Genomic DNA, 21,574 nt, shown 5'->3' on the forward strand with positions numbered 1-21,574 from the left:
CTACTGGGCTGAAATGATAACTTCTAAAAATGAACCACTTGTCAAGGACGTGTAGAACTTGATTACATGTTTCTTAACCCAAAGGGTACTTGCACCCATTGTGGATTACACTGGTTTTTAGTGCGGAAAAAACACAATGTAATACAGTATGAGAAAAGTGGATGAGATTAGAAAAAATAAATAAAAAAATTGACATGTCTGTTCTTGGTTCGGTCTTCAAAACCGCACACATAAAAAAAACCTAAGGCTAGGTGTACACAACGACATGTGTCGTGCGACAATTTTTATAATGATAGTCTATGGTGTCGCACCGTGACATGCTGCGACTGCGACAGTTGCAGAAAAATCCATTTCGAATAGATTTTTAGCGACTGCCGCATTGCAGTATGTTGCAGTGTGACACCATAGACTATTATTATAAAAATTGTCGCACGACATAATGTTACAACCGCATGCATCCGTCATGAACTCCAGGGAGACGGATCCATTTTCTATTGTGCCAGTTTGTGTCAGAAAAAATGGATTCGTCCCCATTGACTTACATTGTGTGCCAGGACGGATCCTTTTGGCTCAGTTTCGTCAAGTGGACAGCGTTTTGGTGTCCGCCTCCAGAGCGGAATGGAGACTGATCGGAGGCAAACTGATGCATTCTGAGCGGATCCTTTTCTATTCAGAATACATTAGGGCAAAACTGATCCGTTTTGGACCGCTTGTGAGAGCCCTGAACGGATCTCACAAACGGAAAGCCAAAACGCGAGTGTGAAAGTAGCCTAAAAAGCTGGCTAACCCCTTTAAGAGTACCTCAAGTGTGGAGGCATTTTTCAGGGGTACCCCTGCGGTAACAGGGCTGGTTGGGAATGACTGCTTTAAAGGATTGTTGTTTGGCAGCACAGTCCGACTGTACAAGTATTTCACTTTAACAGAATTAAGGCAAGTGTGATTTCCGCGAATATATGACATGCCGACAAAGGAATGTGCCACAGGCAAGAGGCGGCTGACACACTATGAAGAACTGCTCCGAAACATGGAGGTGATCACCTGTCCAGAGCTTGTCGAGCCAGCTGCTTCAGTTTTGTTTGCATGTGTTGATCTGTAGTTTCATTGGACTAAACAGAAAAATTAACAAATTGTTAGAAAGAAAAACAATGAATGATTTCAAACAATAAATAATTGAAAACATGTCTTTGTTACCCATAGCAACCAATCACAGCATTCATTTTTCAAAAGAAATAAAACCTCTGCTGAGAGTGGTATCAAAGAGAAATCTCCTGCGCACCTAGGCCTCGTCATATTAGGACTAGCGTCCAACAGTCTGTGCGCCAGAGTGAAATCTACCGCAGCTCGGAACTGGCGTAGATTTCTGTCTTCATACACACTTGGCCCCGCCCCCTTTTCAGAAAGTGCCGAGGGAGGCGCTCAAGCGCCACAGTGTTTATGACTTTTTTATGCCACAAAAATAGGTGCGGGGAGATGATAAATCACCCCCCCCCCCCCAAAGAGCTTTTCTTTTCTACAGCTTGACGCATCCAGATAAAATCTGCTGATTGGTAGTGGCTCATAGTGGGGAGGAGGTTTGGAGTGGGGCACCCCTCTTTGATATTGTCATGCTGACAAGGGATGTCCTCATGGGAATTTTTATTTTATTTGCCTCAACACATTTTATGACCCTCCTGTTGTCGTAATCAATACGTTTTCTGGGGAAGGAATCAAAGGGGCAGGCGCCATAACAAGCATTTAAAGGCAATATCCAACCACTGTTATGCTTTGTGGGCACCTCCTTAAGGTTGTAGTGATGAGCGAAGCGACTTCGGGTGTTAACTTACATCCAAAGCCTCTTTGTTCATAACTTCGGAATAATACTGCGCGGAGATCTGTCTCCATACAGTATTAAAATGTATGGGCTCCGATGAGACAGATAGTTATTCGCAAAGTTGTGCGGGACTTCGTTGAATAACTTCGGTTATTGATTTTTAAAGTGGAAAAACACTTTCGAACTTGAAACCAAACTGGGATTCGGTTCTGACTGGTACCTCAGAACCGAAGCAGAGTTTGGTTTCAAGTTTTAAAGTGGCTTTCCACTTTAAAAATCAACTGCTTCGGCTCATCGGAGCCCATACATTTTAATACTGTACCGAGACTCTCCGTACAGTATTAATCCGAAGTCATGAACGAAGAGACTTCGGATGTAACATCCAAAGCTCGCTTAGCTCATCACTAGTTGCAGCCACACAGGACAAATTTTCCAGAGATTCCGCAGGCAAAATTCCATTTTATTTTGCTGCGGATATTCTACGGATTTTACTCTCTGCATTTAAAATTTGAACCACAGGTCAATTTACATTGTGGATTTTTCTGCAGTGTGGGGATAGCCCAGGCCCATCCGAAGTTATGAACAAAGCGACTTTTGATGTGACAAATGACCGTGACGTCATTGGCCTAGGACGAGGCTGCGGTGCTCAGTGGAGTCCCGCAACCTCTTCAAACAGTTGATTGTGGGGGTACAGGGAGTCCCCACTGATCTGATATGGATTTATAGGAAATGGATCATCTGAATGTGACCATTCATATAAGAAAATATACATTCTGAAATGCTCTGGTTTTCACACGGACCACTGTACTATGAATAACTGGAGAGCGTTGAGTTCATGTGCTCTACCATGCTACAATAAACCAAATCTCAGACAGGATTAAAGCTCTGTTCACACCTGCAGTAGTCTCTGCACTGCTAGTTTTATCATCAAAAGGACAGACCATGTGGTGGAGCCTAACGTCATTGTAAGTCGATAGGGACCATTAGCGCTTCGCCACCGACATCCGTTTTGTGATGGATCTGGCACAGCATTTTGGTTTATATTTTCAGTCAGGCTCAAAATAGCGTAGCGTCGTATCCATCAAAAATAAAATGGATGCCACAAGGTAACTTAAGGCGATTGAAACATAACATGGATTTGTCGTAACTGATCCATCAGAACTGTCACAAAGTTGGAAATCATTACACGCCAGTGTGAACTGGGCCAAACTTCTCATGCTACAGAAGAACACACTTTTATGTGGCAGGTGACACCACCGAGATGTCCCGTCAGTCCGGCAGACATTACTGAACATATGCCGTCTCTGATCTCTTCATCTGTGCCATCGGTGTCAAGCATCATGCACATTGCCAGACATGTCACTCACCGTCGTCAGGCAAAGCTCCACTGCCTGAGAGTACAGCTCAATCGCCTCTTCTGCATTGCCTTTGTCATCTTCATCAAACGCCTGGGTGACAAGGAAGTGCGCTCGTTCTAGATCCAAATGCTGCTTTGATTTTAAGGGGTCAATGTTCTGGGCTTGAACTGTGTGATATTGTGAACAGTACAGAACACAGGTTAATACAGTCCTCTAGGCGATGTGGAGCTCTTCTGTGAAAATATCGAATCTGTCACCTCCATCATCACCATCTAAGAAAGGGAATTGCATAGTAGCACTTAGCCCCTTATTCACAGTTGTACCTTTCTTTCAGCCATCAGTGCTTCCTATCTTCAGAAAAAGAACTTTGTTTGAAATGCAAATGAGCCTGTAAAGTGCCCAGCGGGGGGCGTTAATCTTGGCAGAAGGAGCCCAGGCATGCCTCTTGCCAGTGCCCAAGTCCACCTGCATGCGGAGCCCGTCTCCTCTCATCGTTGACATGACGCGCCCCCCCGCCTCAATGTCAAATTCCAGCCCTAACTCTGCCCATCTGTTTGCTGCAGCATCACGTCAAAATCCTGCGCATGTGCAGTGCCAAAGTGTCTCACTGCGATCCCTCGCCCCCATACAGAATCATTGTTTAGACAGCACGATCTGCTGCCCAGAAACGAAGATTGGTGTGCCCGGATGAACGACAGGCTCACTAGATAAACGAGCGTTTCGCTCGTTCATCGGGGGCACATTTAGATGGGCAGATTGTTGGGAATGAGCGTTCCCGATAATCTGCTCGAGACCGGGCAGTCTAAATTGACCTTAATGCTCCGCTGGGCACTTTGAAAGTTCATTTTCTGAAGATCGGAAACACAGATGGCTGAAAGAAAGATTGTGAATGAGGTACTATGTGCTACTATGCACTTCCCTTACTTAGCAATGATGGAGGTGGCAGATTTCCTCACTGAACGGTATAACCAATATATACTATTATCCTTATGGCCCATTTAGTAATACATTTCCTTAGTAAAATGGTGACAGCAGGTTTTTTCTTACTATCATGTTAGTAATCAGGCTACTTCTATAGAACATGAACCATATTTATAGGAATACAATTTCAGAAAATCCTGGCTTTTTCTAAATTCATGTAAGTAAACATATGAAGTACTATGCATTTAATAACTGGAAAACACTGTTATACACTTAAGAAAGGCTCACGGGTGCGGACCTGTTCATAAGGCTGCGTGAATGCGCCCTAACTGTAAGAAATCTATGAATTTGTCCTCAAAAAGAGTTAGAAAAACTCTATTGGGGTAATTTATCAAACTGGTGTAAAGTAGAACTGGCTTAGGTGCCCATAGCAACCAATCAGATTCCACCTTTCATTTTCCAAAGGAGCTGTAAAAAATTAAAGGTGGAGTCTGATTGGTTGCTATGGGAAACTAAGCCAGTTCTACTTTACACCAGTTTGATAAATGACCCCATATATGTATGTATGTCCTGGAAATGCAGAGAATCATCTGCGAGTCTAAATTGGAATAAAAGAAACATGTAAAAGTGTACCTGGTATATTCTGTGGTGCCATAAAAGGGTTGTCTGGGAATAAATAACTTTTCACAGCAGTCCGCCACCTCCCTCCGCTATGGAAAGAATCATACCTACTTGCTCCGTACAGCTTTGGACCTGGTACCCGTGTGTCCATCTTCTAGTCCGTGATTTGTTTACTTAGCTTCCGCCATGGGCTTGATCATCTGCTCTGTTGCAGCCAACAACTGGATTCAGCGGTGAGGTGTCCACAAAACACACATCACAGCTGAAGCCAGTTATTGGCTGCAGTGGAGCAAATGACCATGCCTGTCCAGGGACGAATTAAACAAGCCACAGGCTGGAAGATGGACACGTGGGAGCGGCACACAGGACCGGTGCGGCAGGAAGTAGGTAAGTATGATTTTTTTCTATAGCAGAGGCACGCTGCAGGTTATTCCCGGATAACCCCATTACTGCTGTCTTCCTGTTCTGTCTAGCAGTCCTGAGATGACTGCAGGCATGCCCAGTGGTGAACTTCTCCTCCAGTCTTTAGAGGAGGAACTTACTACTGAGTATGTGCTGCACAGTTTCATTGTAACTAAGGGCCTTGGAGCAGTATGAGGAAACCTGGATAGAACTGATTTTCTATCACCACTAGAACACCCTGCTTATCAATGTTTATAGTATAAGGGACAGGGGAGAACACAGGAGAGGTGAGAACTGATTATCTATCACCACTAGAACACACTGATTATCAATGTTTATAGTATAAGGGACAGGACAGAACAGAGGAGACGTGAGAACTGATTTTCTATCACCACTAGACTACCCTGCTTATCACTGTTTATAGTATAAGGGACAGGAGAGGTGAGAACTGATTATCTACCACCACTAGACCACCCCGCTTATCACAGTTTATAGTATAAGGGACAGGAGAGAACACAGGAGGAGAGGTGAAAACTGATTTTCTATTACCACTAGAACACCCTGCTTATCACTGTTTATAGTATAAGGGACAGGAGAGGTGAAAACTGATTTTCTATCACCACTAGAACACCCTGCTTATCACTGTTTATAGTATAAGGGACAGGAGAGAACACAGGAGAGGTGAGAACTGATTTTCCAGACTTTACATTAAAGCTCGGTATATGCCTTATTCATCTTAAACTCCTAAAGTCAGAAAAGGAAGAACTTTGAAAAGAATTGGCAGCTAGAAGAACATTTGAATCAGCTTTAACAGTCCTTTGTGAGGAAAACTATACTGACTAAACATAAGAACCTGAAAAACAAGAACACCACAGTGGATTCTGAGGTCACGGTGAAGAAATTTCTGATATTCAGAGTTTATAGTTTCCCCATTGACTTAAATCACCAGTAATAAGATAGTAATTGCCAAATTTAGATCGCCACCAGGGTTCCAAAATTACCTAAATTTGTATTAGTGGAATAACAAGGGGTGTGGGTTTTGTGGCCATACTATAAACACTAACTCAAGGCAGTATTACAAGTCTTCGGCCTCATGCATAGTTAGAGCTTTTCACATGGATTGCATTCAGAATGTTTACAAATTTATTAAACAGTAAAAACTAAAATTTTGCAGGGACATAAGCATTCAGACCCTTTGCTACGGCACTTGAAATTTAGCTCTGGGTGTCTCCCATTTTGATCATCTTTGAGAAGTTTCTACACCTTGGAGTCCACCTGTGGTAAATTAAGTTGATTGGACATGATTTGGAAAGACATACCCTTGTCTCCTCTTAGAGTTGGCTGCCCCAACAAACTAAGTAATTGGGGGAAAAGGGCCTTGGTAAGAGAGGTGACCAACAATCCATTGGTCACTCTGGTTGAGTCCCAAAGATCCTGTATGCAGACGAAAGAAACTTCCAGAGGGTCAACCATCACTGCAGCACTCCACCAATCTGGGATTTATGGCAGGGTGGCCAGAAAGAAGCCCCTCCCCAGTAAAAAAACTAACAAAAAAAAAAAAACAACAGAAAGCCTGCCTGGAGATTTCAACAAAGACTGTGAGAAACAAGATTCTCTGGTCTGATGAAACAAAGATTGAACTTTTTGGCCTCAATTCTGAGTGGCATGTTTTTGAGGAAACCAAGCACTGCCCAATATACCTACATGATGGTGGCAGCATCATACCATGGGGGGGGGGGGGGGGTTCAGTGGCTGGGACAGGGAGACTGGTCAGGGTCAAGGGAAATCTGAATGGAGCAAAGTACAGAGATATTCTCAATGAAATCCTGATCCAGAGTGCTTTGGACCTCAGACTGAGCCGAATGTGTACCTTCCAACAAGACAATCACCCTAAGCACACAACCAAGACAACACATGAGTAGCTTAGGGACAACTCTGTGAATGTCCTTGAGTGGCCCAACCCGATCCCTGACTTGAATCCAATCAAGCATCTCTGGAGAGATCTGAAAATCACTGTCTACCCAAGGTCCCCATCCAACCTAACAGAGTGAGAGGATCTGCAGAAAAGAATGGTGAAAAAAATTCCCAAATTCAGCTGTGTAAACCTTGAGGCATCGTATCCAAGAATAATGGAGGCGATAATCATTGCCAAAAGTGCTGAGTAAAGGGTTTGCATACTTGTCAATGCCAGGTGTTAGTTTTTCCTTTTCAAAAAATTTGCAATGATAGTGAACATTATGTTTCCACTTAGCCATTATGGGGTACAGAGTGCAGAATGATGGGGGGGCTTGATATTTTTATTTTAGCACAAGGCTGCAGAAGACTTTCCGAAGCCACTGTTCATGTTAGACAATGGGGCTATGCACATGCTGCAGTGTCTACTCCATCTTCTTGCTGCCATGTCCACTTACCTGCAGTGTAAAGTGCTTCAACTCTTTCCTGGTATTCATTTATCTTTTCCTGAATATTCTCTAGTGAGGATCCTGCCATTTCAGCATAAATTAGTGCTTGAGCGGCCTCCTGCATTGTAGAAATCAATGGGGTAGAATTGATCAAAACTGGTTTAAGAGGAAAACTGGCTTAGTTGCCCATAGCAACCAATCAAATTCTACCTTCCATTTTTCAGAGCTCCATTGGACAATGAAAGGTGAAATCTGATTGGTTGCTATGGGCAACTAAGCCAGTTTTTCTTTACACCAGTTTGATAAATCTCCCCCACTGTCTATATTAATACAGTTAATACAGTTATATAATATTAATATAGTTATACAGTTAATATAGCCTTAAAAACAAAATCAACTATTAATAGCAAAATCTACATACAAGGAAATTTTGTTCTTCTGTGACCCCTGTTGGGTAATCTCCTGGAGAAAGCAGTGATATATTTTAAATGCCTAATTCTGTGTAAGATCATGTACAGTGGTCCCTCAGGATACAATGGCCTCAGGATACAATATTTTCGACACACAATGGTCCTTTCTGACCCATCGTAAGGCTACTTTCACACTGGCGTTTCTGGGTCCGCCTGCGAGATCCGTTCAGGGCTCTCACAAGCGCTCCAAAACGGATCAGTTCAGCCCCAATGCATTCTGAATGGAAAAGGATCCGCTCAGAATGCATCAGTTTGCCTCCGTTCAGCCTCCATTCCGCACTGGAGGCGGACACCAAAACGCAGCTTGCAGCGTTTTGATGTCCGTCTGATGAAACTGAGCCACACTTACAATGTAAGTCAATGGGGACGGATCCGTTTTTTTTTACTGACACAACATGGGGCAATTGAAAACGGATCCGCCTCCCATTGACTTTCAGTTTAAGTCCAAACGGATCCGTTTGCATTATCATGAAAAAAAATATATATATCAATTTTTTTTTTGTTCATGGTAATGCAAACGGATCCGTTCTGAACGGATACAAGCGTTTGCATTATAGATGCGGATCCGTCTGTGCAGACACCAAACGGATCCGCACCAAACGCAGGTGTGAAAGTAGCCTAAGATGAAACCAGACTCCACATACAATGTCTCAGGCTCAGATCCAACCAATCCAGGCCACTTCTCTGGTAAATAGCTGGATTAGTTGCTGGTTAGCAGCCATTCCTGACTGTTATATGTAAGGACTTGTATCTGTCTTAGTTATCTGCTTATTTTTCTTAAATCTTCATTTTCTCTTATCTTGGATGACATTTTGGAGCTTTGGAACAGATTACTCAAGTTACAATGGTCGTCATGGAACCAATTAATATTGTAACTTGAGGGACCACTGTATTGACATTTAGCCCCTTTCACACGGGCAAGAATTCCAGGCGGGTGCAATGCGTGAGGTGAACGCATTGCACCCGCACTGAATCCGGACCCATTCACTTCTATGGGGCTGTGCAGATGAGCGGTGATTTTCACACATCACTTGTGCGTTGCGTGAAAATCGCAGCATGTCCTATATTCTTCGTTTTTCACGCAACGCAGGCCCCATAGAAATGAATGGGGATGTGTGAAAATTGCAAGCATCTGATGCGGTGCGATTTTCACGCATGGTTGCTAGGAGATGATAGGAATGGAAGCAACCCCGGACCCCATTAAAGTAAATTCACTGTATTATTTTTCCCTTATAACATGGTTTCTTCTTCTTTTAGGACCCGCAAAAGGGCCTTTGATGATTTCTATCTTCATTCAGCGGGACCTGCGCTGACGTCACCGCGCTCTCCACGTGGTTAGCGCGATTACGTCATCAAAGGTCCTTTTGCAGGTCCTGAAAGAGGAAGAAAGAAGAGGATGTCAGCTGCGCGATCAATTGGATGAGGTTTTTTTTTTTTAACCCCTCAATCCACATTTTAGTACGCATTCTGTATTAAGAATGCTATTATTTTCCTTTATAACCATGTTATAAGGGAAAATAATAAAATGAATAGAACACCTAACCTAAACCCGAACTTCAGTGAAGAAGTCCGGGTTCGGGTCTGGGTACCACATTCAGTTTTTTCTCACACGCGTGCAAAACGCATTGCACTTGCACGGAAAAAACTGAACATAGGAACGCAATCGCAGTCAAAACTGACTGCAATTGTGTGCCTACTCGTGCAGTTTTACCGCAATGCACACGCGACACATCCGGAGCAAATCCGGAACACCCGTGTGAAAGAGGCCTTAAATTGACTGTAAAGAGCATGGGTCAAGAGCCATAAAACCACCTAAAAGACAGGTAAAAGGGGTGAGGCTCTGCAGACATGTGCGTCGGTATTTTAGCGTCTCTAAGGACTGACACCAACAGCGCCTGACCACTGACCATCGTGCAGTTTCCATTATGGTGCAGGTTATTTTAAAGGGAAATGTGCAGCACGGTTTTTGTCCCCAGAGTTTTTACTTAGCAGGTATAAAGGGTATAATCTATAAGCACTGCCAGAAGAGTTTAAAAGGGTTGTACCCTCTAGACAACATGCCATAAATGTCTGATAAGTGTGGGTCCCATTTGGCGCCACAGTGAATGGAGAGATGGCCATTCTCTTCACAAAAGGGCGCTTGGCTATTTTTGGAAGCCCTGTAGAGGTAAATGGAGGGTACTGCAGCCATCCTACCATTCACAGATCAAGTTCTGAAACCATCTTGACCCTGAAAAAGACACTGTTCAAACATGTGGCAACACAAAAACAAAAAAATGCATCCAGTTTTTATGGCGTTTTTTTTTTGTGGTGAAAAAATACCAGACCTAGTGTGTAGAGGCTCTTTAACCCCTAAGGCCCCTTTCACACGGGCGAGTATTCCGCGCGGATGCCATGCGTGAGTCGAACGCATTGCACCCGCACTGAATACCGACCCATTCATTTCTATGGGGCTGTTCACATGAGCTGTGATTTTCACGCATCACTTATGCGTTGCGTGAAAATCGCAGCATGCTCTATATTCTGCGTTTTTCACGCAACGCAGGCCCCATAGAAGTGAATGGGGTTGCGTGAAAATCGCAAGCAACCGCAAGCAAGTGCGGATGCGGTGCGATTTTCACGCACGGTTGCTAGGAGACGATCGGGATGGAGACCCGATCATTATTATTTTCCCTTATAACATGGTTATAAGGGAAAATAATAGCATTCTGAATACAGAATGCATAGTAAAATAGCGCTGGAGGGGTTAAAAAATAATAATAATTTAACTCACCTTAATCCACTTGATCGCGGAGGCCGGCATCTCCTTCTGTCTCCTTTGCTGAACAGGACCTGTGGTGAGCATTCATTACAGGAAAATGACCTGTGGTGACGTCACTCCGGTCATCACATGATCCATCACATGATCTTTTACCATGGTGATGGATCATGGAGTGCTTCCGTGGGGTTTCGTCCAGTACTTCCGTTCCGCAAAAAGATAGAACATGTCCTATTTTTTTGCGGAACGGATGGATCGCGGACCTATTAAAGTGAACAGGTCCGCGATCTGCTGCGGCTGCCCCACGGTGGGTGTTCGTGCATTGCGGCCCGCAGAACGGCCACGGGGCGCACACGTGTGCAAGAGGCCTAACAGAGATCTATTAGGGTGAATGGGATATTGACACTCCCTGCTGAGCTGTGCCTCGTACATAGTTCAGCAGCGAGCTTACAATGGCAGGCCTGGTAAGCTTCAGAAGCGTCCAGGCTGCCATTGTAACTGATTGGAGCCCTGCAATTTTACTGCGGAGGCTCTGATCGGAAGGCAGAGGTAGCTGTATCCCTCTGCCTGACGCCACAGATGATGTGATCCGTGTTAAATGCAGCATCTTAGGGGTTAAATAACAGGGTTGGTCGCGATTGCCGTTCCTCGTAATTTTGGTTAAGTGCCTGCTGTATGATACAGTCAGCACCTGCCACGTATGGAGCGGGCTCACCGCAGCAGCCCGCTCCATACAATTGCGGGCGCATAATGCTGTACATGTATGGAATGGCATTATGCGTTAATGGGTTAAGAGAACCTGTCGCCATTAAAAAAACACAGTACAATCTGCAGGCAGCAGGAGGAGCAGACTGCTACTTTCACACTTGCGTTCGGAGTGGATCCGTCTGGTGTCTGTACAGACGGATCCGCTCCTATAATGCAAACGCTTGCATCCGTTCAGAACGGATCCGTCTGCATAACAGTTTTTTTCAGATCTGATTTTTCACTTTGTGAAAACTTAGATCCGACAGTATATTCTAACACAGAGGCGTTCCCATGGTGATGGGGACGCTTCAAGTTAGAATATACTAAAATAACTGTGTACATGACTGCCCCCTGGGGGCAGACCCCCCCCCTGCATTTAACTCATTGGTGGCCAGTGCGGGCCCCCCTCCCTCCCCTGTATTTAACTCATTGGTGGCCAGTGCGGCCGGCCCCTCCTCCCTCCCTCCCCTGTATTTAACTCATTGGTGGCCAGTGCGGCCGGCACCCCCTCCCTCCCTTGTATTTAACTCATTGGTGGCCAGTGCGGCCGGCCCCCCCTCCCTCCCCTGTATTTAACTCATTGGTGGCCAGTGCAGCCGGCCCCCCCTCCCTCCCCTGTATTTAACTCATTGGTGGCCAGTGCGGCCGCCCCCCCTCTCCCTCCCCCCCTAATTAAAATGACCGACCCCCCATCATTGGTGGCAGCGGAGAGTTCCGATCGGAGTCCCAGTTTAATCGCTGGGACTCCGATCGTTAACCATGGCAACCAGGACCCTACTGCAGTCCTGGCTGCCATGGTTACTTAGAAATTTTAGAAGCATTATACTTACCTTCGCTGTCTGTGGCCGGCCGGGCGCTCCTCCTACTGGTAAGTGAAAGGTCTGTGCGGCGCATTGCTTATAGCACAGACCTTTCACTTACCAGTAGGAGGAGCGCCCGGCCGCACTGGCCACCAATGAGTTAAATACAGGGGGTGGGAAGGGGGGGGGGCGGCCGCACTGGCCACCAATGAGTTAAATACAGGGGAGGGAGGGAGGGAGGGGGGGCCGGCCGCACTGGCCACCAATGAGTTAAAAAACAGGGGAGGGAGGGAGGGGGGGCCACACTGGCCACCAATGAGTTAAATACACCTGCCAGGCAGCAGGGGGCAGTCATGTACACAGTTATTTTAGTATATTCTAACTTGAAGCGTCCCCATCACCATGGGAACGCCTCTGTGTTAGAATATACTGTCGGATCTGAGTTTTCACAAAGTGAAAAATCAGATCTGAAAAAAACAGTTATGCAGTTAGTCTGGACGGATCCGTTTGGCTCCGCACGGCCAGGCGGACACCCGAACGCTGCAAGCTGCGTTCGGGTGTCCGCCTGCTGAGCAGAACGGAGGCCAAACGGTGACAAACTGATGCATTCTGAGCGGATCCGCATCCACTCAGAATGCATTGGGGCTGTTCGGGGCCGCTTGTGAGAGCCTTCAAACGGAACTTACAAGCGGAACCCCGAACGCAAGTGTGAAAGTAGCCTAAGGCCTCATGCACACGACCGTGCCGTTTTTGCGGTCCGCAAAAAACGGAAGCCGCCCGTGTGCTTTCCGCAATTTGCGGAACGGAACGGGCGGCCCATTGTAGAAAGGCCTATTCTTGTCCGGAAAACGGACAAGAATAGGACATACTATTTTTTTTTTTGCGGGGCCACAGAACGGAGCAACGGATGCGGACAGCACACGGAGTGCTGTCCGCATCTTTTGCGGCCCCATTGAAGTGGTCGTGTGCATGAGGCCTAAGATATAGTTTTATGGAAAAGATTCAGCATAGTCTGGAAATGTATTCATGTCTCTCCTCATTCTACTTTAAGCTAAGGAGTCATGTGGGCGGTCCTAATCAGTGATTGATAGTCTTCCCTGTATCTGGCAGGCCGTTCCTGGCCGGATCAGCGGACGCAAGCGTGAAACAAGTCTGGGCACAGAATGGGCAGAGGTTTACATGAATAACATACCAATTCTGCCGAATCCTTTCCCATATAAGTAATCTGCTCAGCTCCTCCTGCTCTATACTATGCTGGCTGTAGACTGCACTTTCATAGTGACAGGTCCTCTTTAAGGAGCTTTCCACAGAGCTATGGCTTTCATCAGGCACCCACAATGGCTGTCGGTATTCTTAAACTAGATTATTAAAGAATTACTCCAAATGAAATCCTTATATCATAGAGACAGATCTGGTTACAAAATGTAAATGGTTGTCCACGTCATGGGAATATTATTCAACATAAATAAGCGGACACGCTTACTGCCATTATGACATACTGTGAATGGCATCTGACCCATAGCAGGAAGTACTGAGTGCAGGGAGACGGCTCACGTGCCCTCGAATCACATGGTTCGTGTCTGAACTGACATCACACGGGATTACACATCCAGGTGATTACATCACTCCGCTGCTATGCGAAGGAAGAACGTTTATTCTTTCCAAATATTAATCAGACATTTTCCAGGAGGAATAACAGAGGAGTGGCCCACTGCAGGGTAAAAAAAAAAATTGTTGCAAAGAGTAAATCTGCTACAAAAATCATCTCATTAAGGGCTCATTCAGACGGCCATATGCTGCCCGCAAAAATGCGGATCCGTTTTTTTGCGGACAGTTCAGGATGTCCGCAAAAAAACTGATTGCATTCCGTTTTTTTGCTGATCCATAGGACTATAATAGGACCATGTCCTGATTTTCACTGACAAGTATAGGACATGTTTCATTTTTTTGCTGAGCCGTGCAATAGAAGAAAAGGGCCCCATGGAATGGAATGGGCCAGCATCTAATCCGCAAAAAAACTGATCCGCATTTTGGTGATGGATCATGTGATGGACCATGTGATGAGCGCAGTGACGTCACCACAGTTCCTTTTCCTCACAGATGAAGGCAGAAGAGAAGCCGGGCTGTGCGAACAAGTGGATTAAGGCGAGTTAAATTATTTTTTATTTTTTTTAACCCCTCCAGCCCTATTGTACTATACATTCTGTATTAAAGGGCTTCTGTCCACCCACTAAACAGTTTTTTTTGTGTACTTATAATCCCTATACTGCGATTTATCCATACATAATGTGATTAATCATTTTGGTTCAGTAGATTCTGCTAAAAACGTACTTTAATAATATGTAAATTATCCGGTCTACCAGCAAGTAGGGCGGCTACTTGCTGGTAGCAGCCGCATCCTCCTATCATAATGACGTCCCCTCCGCATGCTGATTGACAGGGCCAGCGGACGGGATCTTTCTCTGCTGGCCCTGTTTGCATTCAAAATCTGGCGCCTGCGCCGTACCTGTCTTCAGTCGGCGCAGGCGCACTGAGAGGAGGACGCTCGCTCGGCCGGCGTAGATGTGACGTCATCAGCACAGGCGCATTGAGGATGGAGCGGCCGAGCGAGCGTCCGCCTCTCAGTTCGCCTGTGCCGATTGAATACCGTTACGGTGCAGGCAGGAGATCTTGATAGCAGACAGGGCCAGCCATATAAAGATCCCGTTCGCTGGCCCTGTCAATCAACATGCGGAGGGGGCAGCATTATGATAGGAGGATGCGGCTGCTACCAGCAAGTAGCCGCCCTACTTGCTGGTAGACAGGTAATTTACATATTATTAAAGTACGTTTTTAGCAGAATCTACTGAACCAAAATGATTAATCACATTATGTATGGATAAATCGCAGTATAGGGATTATAAGTACACAAAAAAAAACAAAAAACTGTTTAGTGGGGTGACAGAAGCCCTTTAACGGGAGCAGGAGCACCAGACATGGAGGTGTTGTCTACAGTGCATAGGCCATTAATCCTTCAGCTGTCATTTGCAACCCATGTAAATGCCAAAATGACATTCTCTTGGCCCCTGTCAGGTGAGGAGACCCCTATAGATACATATAATGTATACCCCGGAAGCTTTGCCCAGCATATGCATTAAGCACAGGGCTCAGAGATAATGTGCGCCAAGCCTGACATTTTTCCAGGCCTCCTATACCATCAGTGTTTTAAAGGGTTTGGCTCCTCTCAGACATCGATGGCATACGTCTCTAGGATGTGCCATCAATGCCAGATAGGTGTGGGTCTCACCTAGCTGGAGAACAGGACCCCCGAAGTGAAGGAGAGCACACTGCGCTTGTGCAGCTCCATTCACTGCTATGGGAGTTCTGAAAATAGCCGAGCCGAACGCTCTTAGCTATTTTTGGAAGTCCTATAGCAGTGATAAGAGATTATGATGCGCAAGCGCGGCCACCTCTTCGTTCACCGCTATGGGACTGCCGGAAACAGCCAAGTCAGAGCTCAGCTATTTTAAGAACTCCCATAGAAGTGAACAGTAGGGGCCACACACGTACAACTTCCTGTCTTCACTAGGAATACCCCTTTGAAGGGAGTCTGTCACCACATTGGACGTTATAGACCGCTTACATAGCGTTCTGGCATAACTTTAGATTAATCAAATGGTACCTTTGTTGCGTTCTTCTGCGGTTCACCTGCAGCAAAAAGGGGCTTTTATTCATATGTAAATGAGGGCTCGCACAAGCACAGGGGCGGCGTTAACCTCTTTGGAGCCCAGGCTGCTCATCCTCTTTTGTTAATATCCCCGCCCCAGCCTCTGCCCGCCCTTCTCTTCCCTTGCGTCCTCCTCCTCTTCCAGCGAAATCCCGCGCCTGCGCTCTGGCTCGCTTGGCCGGGGCACGTGCACTGCGATGCCCTCCTCTTCTCCTGCGCGACTCTGATCCGCCTCCTTGTAGCTGAGTTCGCACCGTTGGCCGGAGCATGCGCAGTAGCTACATCGATGCCATGCCCACAGTGGGCATCGCAGTGCACATGCCCCGGCCAAGCGAGGCAGAGCACAGGCGCGGGATTTAGCTGGGACAGGAGGAGGACGCAAGGGAAGAGAAGGGCAGGCAGAGACTGGGGCGGGGATATTAACAAAAGAGGATGAGCAGCCTGGGCTCCAAAGAGGTTAACGCCGCCCCTGTGCTAGTGCGAGCCCTCATTTACATATGATACACGTTTTTGCCGCAGAAGAAGAAAGCAACAAAAGGTACCATTTGATTTATCTAAAGTTATGCCAGAACGCTATGTAAGCGGTCTATAATGTCCAATGTGGTGACAGACTCCCTTTAAGTCTCTTAAAGGGAACCTTTTACCGGGATTTTGTGTATAGAGCTGAGGACATGGGTTGCTAGATGACCGCTAGCACATCCGCAATACCCAGTCCCCATAGCTCTGTGTGCTTTTATTGTGTCAAAAAAAAAAAAAATGATTTGATCCATATGCAAATTAACCTGAGAAGAGTCCTGTCCATGAGATGAGTCCAGCGTGAAGGAGCCGGGCACCGCCCCGCATCCTCCGAATCTCCTCCTTGCTCCCCGACGTCACAAAGCTAGAGCGCTGTAATCTCGCAATGTGCGAGCTAGCGCATGCGCAGTGTCCTCATAGTGTTCCTTCCCTGTGCTTGCATCAGCCTTAGGGAAGGAACTGCGCATGCGCTAGATCGCGCATCGCAAGATTACGGCGCTCTAGCTTTGTGACGTCAGGATTCTGAGGATGCGGGGCAGTGCTGGGCTCCTTCACGCTGGACTTATCTTGGGGACAGGACTCATCTCAGGGTAATTTGCATCTGTATCAAATCGTTTTTTTTTTTACACAATAAAGCACACAGAGCTATGGGGACTGGATATTGCAGATGTGCTAGCGGCCATCTAGCAACCCATGTCCTCAGCTCTATACACAAAATCCCAGTGACAGGTTCCCTTTAAAAAGGAATCTCTGGACTTTTCTAAAAATCTGGCAGTCTTCTGATGGTTTTCTCAGCACTTAGCCCTCCGCCGCACCACCACTGTCACATGGGACCGCCAGGACTGGATGCAGGGTCTTCTTCTCAGATACTGACCGGATGCCTACTGAGTACACATACTGCATACAGGAAGACCCTGCACCCAATCCTGGCTGTTAAGTGAAAGGAGCGAAGACTGCAGAATCAGCTGCGCCACAGAGGGGTAACTAATGAGGAACCCATCTAAGAAGGCTAACGGACATTTAGGAAAGCCTGGAGAACCCCTTTCAGACCCTGCATACGATTCCTTGCTGTAGAGCACCTGTTGTCGGGATGCTCGCCTTACGCTATACATTTATAGAAGTGTTAATGCAGCTGCCATTCCCAATCCTTGTCAGACCTCCCGCACTCAACTGTATCCGTTTTGCGGTCTGCAAATCGCAGATCCACCAAATATGGACGCGGTCCGTGTGCATCCCGCACTTTTCACAGTCCCCATTGTAAAAATGCCTCATCTTGTCCACAAAACGGACAAGAAGAGGACCTGTTCCATCATTTGCTGCCTGGCTGTACGGATGACATCTGTCTGCTGTCCGCATTGTTTGCGGCCCCATAGTAAAGAATGGGCTCGCATTCCAGCTGCAAAATCTGGTGGTGCGAATGAGGCCTTAGGGAAGGTCTATTCTATGATCGGACTTCCGATCCCATCCATACCTTGTAATAGAAGACCGCCTCCTTGTATTTGCCTATCTGATCGTTGACCACCGCTAACTTGGCGAACTTCAGGGCATCCAGTTCCAGTAAGGAGGCATCCATGGTGACAGCGAGATAGTAAAGAAATAATAAATAGGTGTATGGGCAAGTGCGATGATGTGTCGGTCAGTACAGCATTGGGCGGTAGGTATTGTCACTTGAAGGGTCTTCAGTCTTAGGATCCAGTTTGTCAGTCTTGGAAGATCTGGGATCAGTCAGTAAGCAGGCGATTGTCAGATCTGAGGGGATTTCGGATTGTCTCCAGTCTCAGACACTTCGGTAGCAATGTCTCCTGGGGTCTCCGGCAGCGCCCATCATACTGTGGTGAGGTGCCATTGCCAGGCTCCGCTGGAGTAGTAGTCCTAGTAGCAGAGATCTTGATGACTAGTTCCTTGATGAACCCTTCCTGGTAATCCTTAATGCCAAGACACAGCTTATCCTTCAGAGCGGAGATCAGAGGGGTGACAGGTGTGCCATGCACTGTCTGCGCTCACACACCCCTGTGTTTACCTGATGTCGGCACACGGTCACTTCCTGCTCCGCACTGATGAGCTGCCCCTGTCATCCTGCTGCCTCCTCCCCCTGACACAGCAGGCTGCTCCCCGCTCACCTGCTTGTGAGGACGGGGCTGGCCGGGTATGCGGAACTGAAGTGTGGCGTGGAGGTTCCCGCGTCCCCACCTCCCGGGCTGACAGCAGGCAGGAGCGGCCTGGGGAACGCAGCTTCCTGTGAGCACTGAGCATGCGCAGAGCTGCTAGCAGCGCACTTGGCTCCTTTGCCTAGTCCCGTGCGGTGAAATATGAACTGCACAAATTATCCATATTACTACCGTAGTAGCAGCCAATAAGATTACAGCTATCCCATATCCAGAGTAGTTGTCAAAATGAAAGATTGATTCTGATTGGCTGCCTTGATTGATAGGCTTTTTAGTACAACAGTGGGCACCTTACAAGCACCCATACCTCCCATCTTCAGACATCCCAACCTGCAAAAACTCATTTCAGGGAGGTGCACTTCTCATTTCAGGGAGGTTTTCTTTCGCAAACTTTTTATTAAATTTTCCAAACATATGCAGTATCTGCACACTTTGCTCTATGGTGTGGAGGACTGGGCTCATCACCCTGCCCCAAATTATCCTATTTCTGTATATGATTAAAGGGATTCTGTCACCACCTATAAGCCCTGTGAGCTAAACATATGCACATGTCCAGGGCAGCATTCTGATTTCTAAGGTGGTCTTATAAAAGCTATTTGTGGCTTTATTCTGTGGAAAAACAGGTTTTACTAACCTGTCAATCATTGAATTAAGGTGCCCAAGCAGGGGAGGTCTGTGGATGCATGGTGCCCGGCCGCACGCATCGCCGTTCGTGCCCAGTGCCGCCTTCTACTCCTCAGTGCCGCCTCTCCCCCCCCCCCTCCTCCCGCTTCAAGATCCGCGTGCGCACAGGCTCAGCCTGATGCGCCGTTGCGGACTGCTGGCACCGGCTTCTTCTTACACTGTGCGCCCGCGCCGAGAAGGAGACACAGCTACAGGTTGCCGGAAAGGTTTAGCGCCGTTGCGGACTGCTGGCATCGGCTTCTTCTTGCACTGTGCGCACGCGCCGAGAAGGGGACACTGCTACAGGTTGCCGGAAAGGTTTACTGCGAGTAAACTAGAGATGGGAAGTTCGGATCTTTCACATGAATCGGTTAATTTGAATCAGTTCATTCAAATGAACCGATTCATGAATCGAATCTTCGGTTCATTCGCTGAGCTGACAAGAAGCAAGTGAACCGAAGCTTAGGTTGCGCAATGCGCATGCGCGGATGACGGAAGCTTGGATTCACTTGCTGACTCACTGAGTCGGCTCTTGGTCTGAGTCAGGAAGTTTATTCTTTAAAACCCTGTGTGTAATTATCTACCCCACTGTAGGAAAAAAACAAGCATCCAGGGGGGGTGAATTTAACACTGGGGTAAATAATATAATTAAAATGGAGGGTTAAATGTGTAAATGTATTTAAAAAAAATACATCTCTCTCAATAGTTCTATAGCTACTGAATGAGACAGAAGAAGGGATGCCTTTAAAGGGCTTCTGTCACCCCACTAAAGTGATTTTTTTTTTTTGGGCTAGTTAAATTAGTTATATAGCGATATATTAAAATATAATAGTGTTCCTTACTTTGATCCAGCAGTTTAGTCAAAAAACGAAGTTTTATCATATGCAAATCCGGTCTCTACCAGCAAGTAGGGCGTCTACTTGCTGGTAGCTGCTGCAGAAATCCGCCCTCTCCTCTTTTTGATTGACAGGGCCAGCCGGGATCTCCTCCTCCGGCCAGCCCTGTCGGCATTTCAAAAATCGCGCGCCCGTGTTGATTCTGCGCAGGCGCTCTGAGATGAGGAGGCTCGTCTCCTCAGAGCTCCCTCAGTGCACCTGCGCCGATGACATCATCGAAATAGAAGACGTCATCGGCGCAGGCGCACTGAGGGAGTTCAGAGGAGACGAGCCTCCTCATCTCAGAGCGCCTGCGCAGATTCAACACGGGCGCGCGATTTTTGAAATGCCGACAGGGCTGGCCGGAGGAGGAGATTCCGGCTGGCCCTGTCAATCAACAAGAGGAGGGGGCGGATTTCTGCAGCAGCTACCAGCAAGTAGCCGCCCTACTTGCTGGTAGAGACCGGATTTGCATATGATAAAACTTCGTTTTTTGACTAAACTGCTGGATCAAAGTAAGGAACACTATTGAAGTAAAAGAAAATCCAGCACCTCGTATCTTTGCTTGACGGTGTTTATTCCACAATCCAAAATGTAAGCGGTAACGGAACCTTCAAAATACAAGCCCCAATGCGGTCTACATGTTTCGAACCAGATGGTTCTTAATCATGACCTCCACAATAAATTTCCAACACAGTGTATATATAGACGTGAACTTAACAAATCCCTCCCCCATTAAACTAGCAGGGCGGTGCTGGTCATCCCAGGTCTTCTAATTAGAAGTGTTCACAGAAATTTAAGTGCACAAAAACACATTTAAAGTTAAAATCTGGAATAAGCCATTATAAACAGACATTCCATAGTATAAGGTCCAGCAGATAGGGAGGAAAAATACAGACAAAGACAGGTCAGGGATATAAAAAAATAATAATAATGAATGAATGAATACATGACTCAGTATAAATACACTGAGAGATCCCAGCATGAAAAACCGCTCTGTCTGAATACTCCTCTATATCTGCTGGCTACAATACATCACAGTTCAATTAGGCTATATTTTCTTCAAAGTTGCAACATGGTATGATTTAATGCTATTAGTAAATATACATGAGTTCTTTTCTCTGATTTAATCCTGCAGGGAATCTGGAATTCAGTTTAAGAATCCAGAAAGCTTCTCTCTGGTATACAAGCCTTTTGAAGTCTCCACCTCTTGTGGGCAAAAACACTCTTTCAATGGCATAAGCTGTAAATGAAGATAAACTTCTATTGTGTGCCAGGATAAAGTGCTTTGCCGCACTTGAGATGTTGACATATGCAGGATTTAATATATAGTTGATATGTTCAAGCAACCTTACTTTAA

The 21,574-nt window shown here is 46.4% G+C and overlaps 1 protein-coding gene across 2 annotated transcripts in view; it reads right to left on the bottom strand.

Annotated features, from left to right (window-relative positions):
* CAPN7 (calpain 7) overlaps nucleotides 1-18,730 on the bottom strand; it is a 69,758-nt gene extending 51,028 nt beyond the window's left edge. For both annotated transcript variants that reach the window (XM_040433479.1, XM_040433478.1), the window contains exons 1-4: nucleotides 17,983-18,730; nucleotides 7,524-7,632; nucleotides 3,178-3,335; nucleotides 1,039-1,106 (exon numbers count right to left, since the gene is read on the bottom strand). In XM_040433479.1, the coding sequence (XP_040289413.1) occupies nucleotides 1,039-1,106; nucleotides 3,178-3,335; nucleotides 7,524-7,632; nucleotides 17,983-18,084 (437 nt within the window). In that variant the 5' untranslated portion in view covers nucleotides 18,085-18,730. The remainder of the gene's footprint in view (nucleotides 1-1,038; nucleotides 1,107-3,177; nucleotides 3,336-7,523; nucleotides 7,633-17,982) is intronic.
* Between the last annotated feature and the right edge of the window lie 2,844 nt (nucleotides 18,731-21,574).

This window comes from Bufo bufo, chromosome 5, assembly GCF_905171765.1.
Source record: "Bufo bufo chromosome 5, aBufBuf1.1, whole genome shotgun sequence".
Taxonomy (NCBI): domain Eukaryota; kingdom Metazoa; phylum Chordata; class Amphibia; order Anura; family Bufonidae; genus Bufo; species Bufo bufo.